This window comes from Elaeis guineensis, chromosome 1 (assembly GCF_000442705.2).
Source record: "Elaeis guineensis isolate ETL-2024a chromosome 1, EG11, whole genome shotgun sequence".
Classification (NCBI taxonomy): Eukaryota; Viridiplantae; Streptophyta; class Magnoliopsida; order Arecales; family Arecaceae; genus Elaeis; species Elaeis guineensis.
The window spans coordinates 105,745,209-105,756,545 of NC_025993.2; the positions used below are offsets into that span (position 1 = coordinate 105,745,209).

General features: G+C 38.1%; 2 protein-coding genes across 4 annotated transcripts; both read left to right on the top strand.

Annotated features, from left to right (window-relative positions):
- The first annotated feature begins 401 nt into the window (after nt 1-401).
- LOC105038284 (uncharacterized) lies at nt 402-9,106 on the top strand. 3 transcript variants are annotated; one of them, XM_073258439.1, is made up of 18 exons: nt 402-541; nt 1,812-2,159; nt 2,256-3,296; nt 4,525-4,685; nt 4,764-4,863; nt 4,966-5,026; nt 5,129-5,176; nt 6,519-6,590; nt 6,739-6,807; nt 7,076-7,147; nt 7,372-7,443; nt 7,528-7,599; nt 7,737-7,808; nt 7,923-7,994; nt 8,078-8,149; nt 8,290-8,361; nt 8,450-8,569; nt 8,650-9,106. In XM_073258439.1, the coding sequence occupies exons 2-18, from the start codon at nt 1,942-1,944 to the stop codon at nt 8,749-8,751; spliced, it is 2,496 nt and encodes an 831-aa protein (XP_073114540.1). In that variant the 5' UTR covers nt 402-541; nt 1,812-1,941; the 3' UTR covers nt 8,752-9,106. The 3 variants fall into 3 exon arrangements, with proteins under 3 accessions (XP_073114540.1, XP_010912339.1, XP_029118369.1); XM_010914037.4 differs by having other exon boundaries at nt 446-779; XM_029262536.2 differs by lacking the exon at nt 5,129-5,176 and having other exon boundaries at nt 446-779.
- A 730-nt stretch (nt 9,107-9,836) lies between these two features.
- LOC105038285 (photosystem I subunit O) lies at nt 9,837-10,853 on the top strand. The gene is made up of 4 exons (XM_010914039.3): nt 9,837-10,052; nt 10,131-10,203; nt 10,315-10,494; nt 10,614-10,853. Exons 1-4 carry the CDS (start codon nt 9,959-9,961, stop codon nt 10,702-10,704), a joined length of 438 nt encoding a protein of 145 aa, XP_010912341.1. The 5' UTR covers nt 9,837-9,958; the 3' UTR covers nt 10,705-10,853.
- Nucleotides 10,854-11,337: the final 484 nt, after the last annotated feature.

An 11,337-nucleotide genomic window follows, 5' to 3' on the forward strand; every position in this document is an offset into this window, starting at 1 on the left:
CATCACTTCTCTATTGCAATAGGTGTGAGCGTTGAGTATATTCTAGATACAATGCACCATATATTTATATGTCTACCCCTTTGGAAGAGCTTGACTGGCAGATAGATATGAAAGGGTGCAAGTGGACAAGACAGAATCCAATCAACCAATAACTGACCTGATTTGATCCCCACTAGAGCCAAAATCTCCACTCACGTTAGTTTTAGGTCCAATCTAAACGTACAAATTAAACACAATAGAGGAAAATAAAATTTGATTAGAGTTGACAGCAAATGACTTCAGTTGAATCCCAGACACGTAAAGTTTAAAGAAACTACAATGGGCTTAAATTGCAAGCGAAACGTTTGGGTCAGACCTTGGGTCATCTTATCGGGCTGGCCCAACCCAACCCAACGACTAAAGCATTGGCGAGCCCTAGAAAAGGCGAGTGGGAGACAGGAAAAGCCCAATAGAAGAAAAAACTGGGGAACAAAAATACGGGTTTTTAACGCGAGCGATTCGATTTCGATCTCCAAGGCGCCATTACCGTAGAGATGAAGGGGTAATCTACTCTCCTTTTCTTCTGGCTTCTCAAAGTTTTTTCTTTGATCTACTGGATCCTCGATTCTGGAATTCAGTATCTGTTTGTGGAACCCCGTCTTGAATCGGATGAAGTGGTGCTGTCTGTCTAAAAACCTTTCCGTTATCCTGCCGGGGTTTCGATGGAATCACCGAGCTCGTGATGGCAATTAGAATTGGCGATGCTTGATAGGCGTTCGTGGATCCAATTCTTTTTAGCTGTAAGAAGATGTATTTATGTCGCTTGGGTTTTCAAGCCTTTCTTTCCTAGAACTATTTCCACAGGCATAATGGATTATTTGGTTATTTGGTCTCTGTATCTCTCTGTGACTCTCTCTCTTGCTCGATGCGTGTGCGCCAAACTAGCAATGTGATTAGATAATGTTGGATCTGCTTAGTTCGTGTCCCTGTTGAAATTTTGCTTGAATTGGAACTTGTGCTGGTTCGATGAGATCACTGAGATTATGACGAAAAATAAGATTGTTAATAGTTGGTATTGGGGTGGATTCTTTTTGGACATAAGAAAATTTTCCAGTCTTTGGTTTTGAAACACTTTCGCATCTTTATCTATTACAAATGTATCTTCCATTAAATTTATCTAATATGAAAATGAAACTAAACCATAAAAGCGGTTTCTTTTTTGCATCAGTACCATTTGGTTCCTTGGGTTTCTTTCGTTATGTTATGACCGATCTTTATATATATATATATATACACACACCAGACTAACTTGGATATGTTCTTTTATGATGGACTTATTATCAGAAATTCCTGCATTTGCTAGCTAGTGTCAATGGTTCCCCTGTGTAAATCTTTCTTGAATTGAAATTTTTATGGTTCAGTAATGGTAATGCATATTGAAAGCTTGCAACTTGTTTGGGTCGATTGATATTCTTAAATATTTAGTTTTTCTCTTAATTGCAGTAGTATTCTGTTTAGGGCAGCACACCCCCTTCCAAATCTCCTTAGAAACTCATCGCCATACCTGCTTCGTAAGTGTGTTTTACTAAATTTTTTAGGGTACCCGCTTCCCTGTACCTGTACTGGACCCGCTTCCAAAAACAAAGATTTTTCTCTGGATTGCTTTCAATATGCCAAACAATCTTTCTGCGAGCTGATTGAGTACCTATTATTATTGTCAAATTGCAGCTTTTAAGTGTTCCAATTGCATTCTAATGTTGTTCTTTCATTGATTATGAACACCATTTTCCCTCTGCCACATGAATTCAGAATGGAAATTTGATTCTTAACAGGTAATTATATCTGTTGCCTACTATGACATGTGATGTATTTGGAATTTCAAAGATCCAAGATGAGTTGATGAGGTTTGACAATTTATAGATTGCAAAGGAACAAGGACTGAGGGGTGCATTAATATCTATCATGGGACATCAAGTTGCCACAATTCAAGAAAAAAGCGCTCGTAAAAAATTTGTTAATGCTAGATCTGTCTTGAGGTTAAAGCATCTGCAAAAAATGGCAACATGGGCTGGTATGGAAGCTTCAGTTCCTCCTCTAAGTGCTTTCTTTGGCCACCTCTTGGCTGCTCATGCAGAGGCTGCTGGAGCTCCTGTAGATCCATTTCCTTTTCCTTGTGAAAGGTGAGATTTCTTTTACTAGTTGCCTTTGACATGCTAAACAATAGGTTTTTGGTTAATTTTCAATATCTATGTTTCATTCTCAAAATTTGTGTGCAGATGTGAAACCATTCTACAGCCTGGTTATAACTGCACCATTCGAATTGACAAGAATGAGATCAAAGCAAGGCCCCGCAAAAGATTGTACATTTCCACCCAGAACAACATTATTTACAAATGCCATTTCTGTTCTCACCGGAACCTGAAAGGGGGAATGCCGACAAGCCCTGTGAAAGAGCCACTTGCTAGAAAACCAAGATGCAGGTCGACAGATAAGAAATCAGGAAATGTTATGAAAGATTCAGTAGCTGAGGGGGAGCTATATAAGAACAAGCAAGAAAGCATTTATCTGAATTCGAAATCTGTTTCTGCATCAGAAATCACCAGTTCTGGAAAAATTGAAGTAGCTAAGGATCTTACCAAGAAAAGAATGGCAACACCTATGGACAAAACTCGCATGATTCTATCCAAGAAGAAAAGCAAAGTAAGTATATCAGGATCAAACAGAGAAGATACTAGTGGGAGAAAAATTCTTAATAAGTTCAAGAAAAGTAGGAAAGCCTTGTGTAATTTGAAGGAGACTCCAAAAAGTAGTAAGCACCAAACCAAAAAAGGCAGAAGCAGTGATAATCTAGTAAGTTCTGTGGAGACGAAGGGTAGTATCTTGTCAAAGAAGAAGAGGAAAGCGAGCGTATCTGGGTTAGACATGCTTACTGCTACTAAAAACTGCTTTGTTGCAACAGATTCAGAAAAAGCCAGAGGCACTAAAAGGAAAAGGAGGAAATTGTTACATGTTATGGATGAGATTTCCAGAATTAGTATGCGCCAACCCTTACTGAGTGTCCACAGTAAGGAAAGTCCAACCACCCCTTCAGAGAAACTTGGTGAAAAATCATCAAAGAAGAGAAAGAAAGTAAGCGTATTAGGCTCTGATAAGCAATCTACTGGTCATAACAGTTCTGCAGCAACAGATTCTGGAAAATCTGTTGGTGGGTCCAGCACAAGGAAGAGAAAATTATGTCATAGTCTGAAAGAGATTGCTGAAACTGATGAACATAGAAGCACGCTGAGCATTAGCAATTTAACAAATCCCTTTCCATTGTAAGTGGCATGGTAACAAAATTTAGTAGATAGTAACTGTCATTACTTGTTTCCTATTATTTTTTTTTTTAGTATCCTGAATACAACTTGTATTTTAATTTGCCATTTATGTCATTTGCATGTCCAATGTCTGTGAACAAGTAGTGAGTGCTCAACTTTTTATAGGAGTCTGCATGGACAAGGTCAAACACCAGCATGCTTAGTGTCATAATTGTTGGAACATGCTCATGTCTTAAATTATATGTTTCAATGCTGAATATTTCATGTGTGATTCATGTGAAGCGGTGCAGGATGTGTTAGGGAACCAGGTCATTATCAGATATAGGAAGGAAACAGGTCTCAATGATACAATTTGCCAATGATGGCAGGGAGTGGAGGAACCAGTCACATGAAATTATTGCAGATAATTGAGACCTTCTGTTCAGTTGCGTGCACATGGTAAACTAACACCCTTGAAAGGGAAAAAAGGCTAATTTAAGAAATGCATGCTCATGGAAGTCATTAAGAATACTTATGGTAGCTTAAGTATAGGATTTGTATAACTTTATACCATTTTTGTTGCTCTCGCTTCTATTTGGATTTTAAAAAGTCTCCTTAGATTGATGTAGTCTGATTTTAGTTCATGCAATTTCAATATATATAGATTTTGAAAGTGAAGCCTCCATTATATTTGATGGCCAAGAGATACAATAAGTTAATCCTCTTAGTTCTCTCTCTTGAAGAAGGCTTATCATGTTATAATTACTTTTTTTTCTTTTGTGTTAATCATCTTTTCCAGAAGGATTCTTCTTTTCTTCTTCGTCTTATTCCTTCTCATATATCTCCTTTTTTATTCTCTTCTTGCCCCCTTTATTTTTATTCCCTTTATCATTTTACCAAAGAAAGAATCTACTAACAATTGAGGGTTGTTGGTGTTCCTAGGCTAAATCTATAAATTTGTTCCCTTTTATTTTGAATATCATTATCCAGGAAATTATGTAAGAAGCACTCTGTTAGGAATTTAAATTTGCATTGATGCATTAAGGGCATGCTCTTAGTCAATTTCTAGATTAAAAATCTGTTTTACTCTGTGAGGGGGAAACATGACAATGTAAGAGCACTCCTTTTCCTTCTATTCCTTTTAAAACTGATTTTCCTGTTCAGTCATATCTATGAAAATTCCACAAATCCTCATCCCAATAGCATGTTGATATGTAATGAATTTATTTGTGACTTTGGATCATATTAGGACACCTTTGCACGATGCGCCCATTGTGAAGCAAAAAGAACGAGATTGTAGCATGAAGCTTGTGAATAAGCAAACTAAGCAGAAGAAGAGTGCCAAGTCTGGCAAAAAATTAAGCTCAAGCAAAACACCTACTGGAAAAGGGCAAATGAAGTGCACAGAGGGTAAGAGTGTAGTATTTGCAGGAAGTCAAACAAGAAATTCCAGTTCTAAGTAACCTTTTTGGTCATATATGGGGACAGGACAAAGTGCACAGGCTTCGGTTTCAAGCACGAGTAATAAACTTAAGAGTTGTGTGCAACAAACTGATGCTATAGGTGGTTATCATAGAAACTTGATCAGGTAAATAAAAGTAAATCAAATAGGAAGACTAATGCGTCAAAAGCTGTTACCTGGAAGAATTTTTAGTTATTAATCCATGCTACCTTTTTTTTTTTTGGGCAGTGGCAGGAGTATGAGTTATCTTTATGCAATGAATAGTGGTGACTTTCATTTTATGAGTCAGGTAACTAAGCCTGAAATGTTTCTCTGCCATTCAGAAAGCTTTCTTGTTGTATTTTAGTTGCATTTAATTGTTATGTTTTATGCATCTAATGTAAATATGCAGCAATCTGCACCTGTTATGACCGCCCATCAACTTCAGTGTTGCAATCTGGTAATGAAGTATGAAGTTTGCAATATTGCATTGCTATTTCTTCAAGCTATTTGTATTGTTTGTTGGCAGTAGTTTGTGAACATCCACTTTATTGTGCTCCATTCATGCTTATTGTATTAATTTCCAATTTTATTGACGACCATCAAAATTACCATATGAATCATCTATCTTGTAGAATGTAATGGTCTAGGGCTTTGTCTGAAAAAGCTAGCTGAAAGATATTATTTAGATTCTTTAGCCTGTATAAGTACCCAAAATTTTTCTAATGCACGATCGACATGGGACTAAACACATGCTAGTACTAGCTCTCACATACTTTCCCTGTTTAAGCCTTGGGCCATGTGGACTAGGTGGCACTATAACATGGGTCCTTTTGGTGGATGACCACTAGCTAATTGTGGTGCTTGTGATTGGATTTAGATTCTTATCCTGCCAAGGACTTTAGAGCTTAAATGGGCGGGGTGGGCGAGGACCTATGCGAGTGTGTGTTTAGTTCCATATTGGTTGTATACTGCGGATACTTTGGGTATTTATATAGGGTCAAGGAATCTAAATAATGCCTTTCAGTTAGTCTTTTTGAGTGAGATCTTAAGTTGTTACAATTGGTATCAAAGCAGATCTGATTCATGGCTTGTGTGAACTAAGGAACACTATAACGTTGGCCATTTTGGAGCTGATTATGGGCTGATGGTGGAGTTTGTGGGCATTTAGGCTAATTACTGCACACGAATGCACATAAGGTGGGCTATATTGGCCACCCATACGTGTAGCCCTTTCTCTCTGCGTAAGGATTCGTATAGGCGTATGTTTAGTCTTACACTTGTTAGGGACCTTAGGGTAAATCTTGAATACATATATTTGGCCAAGGAATCTAAATAAGACCTTTGGCTAGTCTTTTTGGGTGTGGTCCTAGGCTATTATAAATGTTATTAGAGCAAATCTCATTCATAGCCACTGTGGACTTGACACTGCAGCTTGGTCTCATATAGGGCTGACAATAGGCCTTTTGTGGTATTTATGATTGGATACAGCTCTTTAGCTTGGCAAAAATGCTAGGGCTTAAACTAGGGGGGTGTGTAAGGATACATGTCTGCGTGTATTTGGTCCCTTGCTTATGCATTGGTTAGATCTTGGGTATATATGGAGGGCTAAGAAACCTAAATAATATTTTGGCTAGCCTTTTTGTATGAGGTCTTGGATTGTTGCATAGAATTATTTGCAAGTCTATTCTGTTCTTATCAACTTTTCTATTGCTCTTTACCATTTATTTGTGATCAACTTTCTGCTTTCCTACAGATGCATCTTATGTTTTAATGTTAGTTTTGATAAAATAATTTTGCAGAGCTCCAATGCAAGTGCTGGGCTACAACCTCCTATTGCAATGGCCAGCCATCACCTTCACTTCTTAAGCCCGGTATCATTTTAGGGTACATGAATTAGCTTTTATGTTCACTCACAACAATTTTATGGACCGCTCTTTCTAGAAACTTTATGATTGCAACGGATATATTGACTTGTTTTTGTTATGCTGTTTGTATTTACCTATAGTATAAAATTTGCAGGGATCCAATGTGGCTTATACCCAACTCTCACCAGTTGTAGCTACCAATCAACTTTGCTATTTAAGTCAGGTATTGACAATTAATGTTGTGTAGGCAATATATTTGTCCTTTAACATCCAGACCTAGATTTTAGATCTATGAGGAAACTTTTCTTGATGTTATCAAGGGCATTGGATCCTTTGAGTTCATGTAAGCTAGCTTGCTGAACTCTACACTGTCTTCTGGAGTACCTGGGCATTCTTATCATTCTATTACCATTTAATTTTTGATATGCTTGTGATTTAATATGGCTTAAGACTGTTTGATTACTGTCAGCTTTGATCAAACAAATTTGCAGGGTTCCAATGTGAGTGCCACAATGCAGTCACCGATGATAATGCCTAGCCATCAACATAACTGTTTAGGCCAGGTGAGATCTGAGAAACTTTGACCTTGCAGAAGCAATATGATGAGTCATGTTTATGGAGTAGAATTATGATCTGTTAGTCTTGAAGGATGCTGTTCTTGTTGGAGTTGGACTATACATTCATGAAGTTGTTATTTTATGTTTTTGGTAGTTTCTAATGGATTCTCTCTCTCTCTCTCTCTCTCTCTCTCTCTCTCTCTCTCTTTGTGGAAAACAAATTCTTACAGGCATCCAATGTGGCTGCCATGCAACAAACTCCGGCTGTTATGGCTTCCGATCAACTTCATTTCTTGGCACTGGTATGAGATTTGCAACGGTACTGTGTCAACATATTAAGCTTTTTGTTATAACATCAATATTATTATATGAAGCCCATCTTGCAGGGCCCCAACATGTCTGCTGTGCAACAAGCTCCTATTGCTATTGATGGCCATCAAATTTGCCATTTGAGTCAAGTATGGGGTCATTGACCTTCTGCAATGTTGTGCTTTGTCCTTCTAAGAATTTGTTGTTCTATGATTTCCTATTTGTTATAGACTGCTTTCATTACATTGTTGAGTGATTACAATTTCTCATGGTATAAAATTCACAGATCTGTGATAGAAGTGCTATCCTGCAGTCTCCCATTGCTATGGCTGGCTGCCAACTTCACTGTTTAGGCCAGGTGTTATTTCGAGGACATTCAGATCCTGCATAAACTCTACAATGTTTACTTAACATATCTATGGAGTTCTTTTTGGTCGTAAGTTTTTATGTTAACATGTATGAACATTTGTAGGGACTGAACATGACTTTTATGCATCAGTCTCCAGTTACTATGGCTGCCCATCAACTTCATATTTTGGGTCAAGTATGACATTGGTGACATCAACTTGTCAATTTGACAATCTATGTTTTATTACAGTATTATTAACTTATGCTATTTGATTGTAGGCATCCAACTTGCACTGTTTGCAGCAATCTCCTGTAGTCATTAGTGGCCATCAAATTCACCATTTGAATCAAGTAATCTAGATTGTAAAACATGTTGCAATTATTTTTGTTGCTTTAAGCTTGATGTATGGTATATGGTTCTGAGAACCATCCTATTTTGCGGGTACATGATGACATTGTTATTGCTAATATCCATTGAGACAATTTTGCAGGAATCCTGTGGCAATGCTATGCTTCAAAGTCCTGCTTTTGTAACTGACCATCAACTACAGAGTTTAAGTCAGGTATCTTTCCAAGAACTTGGAGAAATTGTATGGTCAATACCCATGTTCTGCAACAACAAGAGAAATTAGGATTGGATTGGTCTTGCAGGAGGCTTTGATGGTTGCACAACCAAGACTATTTCCACATTATAGTGACATTACTGGCAGTAGCTGCTATCTGCAAGGGCAGGATGGAACATCTGCGCTAGGACTTCACCAGTTAGGCCAGGTTCAGATTAATTGGCAAGTAAAATTCCCTGTTATGTTTTGAACTGTATTTATATGTTTAGTATCATGCTTCTTTTGTAGGGAATGATTCCAATTGGTGCAGTGAATCCTGAAGGACCTCACGGCATCAGTTCCCTCAACCTTAATAACCCTGGCCACGTGGTGCTTCATCATCATGGATAATTGTAGTGTTATCGACAGTGTTTGGCAATTCACCAAATTCTGAAGTTGCTCAACTTCTGTAGAATATATCTTGTATATCTCCAACTGAATATAGTCTGCAGTTTATCAGGTGAATTTTGAACTGATTGCTATCATACAGTATCCTTTCTTCAATTAGTATATGTTACTGCAGAGGTAATGCAGGCCAATTTGGCCTGACTGAGAAGCTAAAAAATCAAATATACTGGAGATTTATGCATCAGTTTTGTACTTCTGAAATTTGGTCTGTCAGTGGAATATGACTTGTTGCGGTAGGTTACATTAGATATTGCATAAGTCAAAGCTTGGTCATCTTTTTTCAGCCTCTGTTGGTTTATATCTAATTTCCACCTTCATCTGTTGTACTGTATGCCATTTGCTAGTTCTGTTTGTGTACCCACCAAATTCATTCACTGAACCTATCAAATCTAAGCCAGCTTTATAACTGTATAATGACCATTATAATCACGGTAATGATAGTAGGGATTTTGACCACCCTCTATGATGTTATCGAGATAAATAACATAAAAAATGTTATAGCTCTTATTTTTCATTATGCTTTATTATAATGGACTGTTATAACATAAATAACAATCAATATTTTTACTTACGCTTTTGAACTATAATAATATTTCTAATGATGGCCATCACCATTACAACGGCCGATAACGGTTCTAGTGTGGAGCATCCAAATGGAATAAGGTGTTGTTTAACACTTGGAGCCATGCAAGGAACGGCCCTGACCAAATTTATCTAATAAAAAAAATAAAGAAAAGGATAACAATGTTATTTTTATCATAACACCATAATAACATCTATTATTTCAGTGATTATTTTAATATTAAAAAATTATAATATTTTTGAGATAAATAATGATGGTCATCACCATTATAACGGTCGGAATATGACTCGGAACCATGCGACGGACGGTCCTGACCAACAGGAGTTTCAAACCAGGCTAAAACGAAAGAGAAAGATAAACGATATCTTATCCACATCTATCCAGATGGCATGGTCTCATTAGCTCATGTCTCCGGCACTGAATCCATGGCATCCACGGAGGGCGATACACAATCACAAAAACATCAAATCTTTTTAAGTACTCCTCTCATCCTCACCTCAAAACCCAAAAATCCTACACCTCTAAAAATAATTGGAGCTGCCTCTCAGTGACCCCCAAGGCAGGCAAATGGCAACCATGGCAACTACCTCCAGTGTTGCAGCAGGCCTGGCATCTCCTCTCCCTCTCGTCCGCCGTTCTTCAAAGCCTACTCTCACTTCCGGTAACGCACACAGAAGGTAGCAATGGTTACAGGGTGTTTCTCTTCAGTCTCTAACTGGATAACTTTGCATATCCCTAGGATTCACAAGGCCTCAGGTGGCCTCAAGAAGCCCTCTCAATCTGAAGTTGGCTTCGGGTGGAAGGTTCACCTGGTGAGAGAGATCTTTCTCTATCCTGCTTATCCTTTTTATTTCTTTTTTAATATATATGGCTAGACAGCAGGCATGTTTGTGACACTGAGACTTTGCATCACTGTGACAAAGCTTTGAGAGGGATTGGCTTCGCACCGATCTCAATGTGATTGGATTTGGGTTGATTGGGTGGCTTGCACCGTCGAGTGTTCCGGTGATCAACGGCAACAGCTTGACAGGGCTCTTCTTCCAGAGCATCGGCGCCGAGCTCGCTCACTGGCCCACTGGTCCAGCCCTCACATCTCAGTTCTGGTCTGAACTGGATCCTTTTTATCATGGCTAGTGATACTCCTAGGGACAAGACTAACTTCCTTTGCTGCTAAAACCATTCAACATTTTCCCTCTCTCATAGCAATTTGGTGACTTTGTAGGTTGTGGATGGTCTTATGGCACGTGGGGCTGTTCCTTTGCCTCACTTTCGGCCAGATTGGTTTCAAGGGAAGGTCCGAGGAATACTTCTAGAAGACTCGACCCACGGCTACTCAGGCTCTGTGTACTATTGTGTATATCACGGCTTGTCATGTTCTCTGATCTGCGTTTTATGTATCACAGTGCAATGTTGGTCTTTAAATTATTTGGCTCAGAAACTGCGATAACTTATTAGATTGCAACTGTTCAAGTCCCACAAATTTAATCTTTACATAATTGCATTCCATAACAAAATACAAGTCTCTAATAATAGATTCCGATTTAAAGAATGACCCTTGCTTCCTCAAAGCAATTCCACTTGTTATTTAATCTGGTGTAAAATAAGGAAAATGCTATCTCTTCGTATTCTAATTTAATCTTCATTAGAATTGTGAAGACAGGAGATCAATATATCTGTTAGTACATACCTGGCCATGACCGTCCACCAGCCATGCCATGATTATCAGAATCATGGCATAGCACTGCTGACATACATCAATATATTAATACATATTGATGTATGTGTTAATCCAAAAAATATTTTGATATGTGGGCTGTGAACTTATTTCACAGCACTGCTATTTTGCTGCAATCATCAACTACTAACATCTATTATAGTGGCCATTTCTTTTGTTCCAAAAAGTTATACAGTTAAAGGCAGGACTTGGTAAACAGTGACTGTTACTT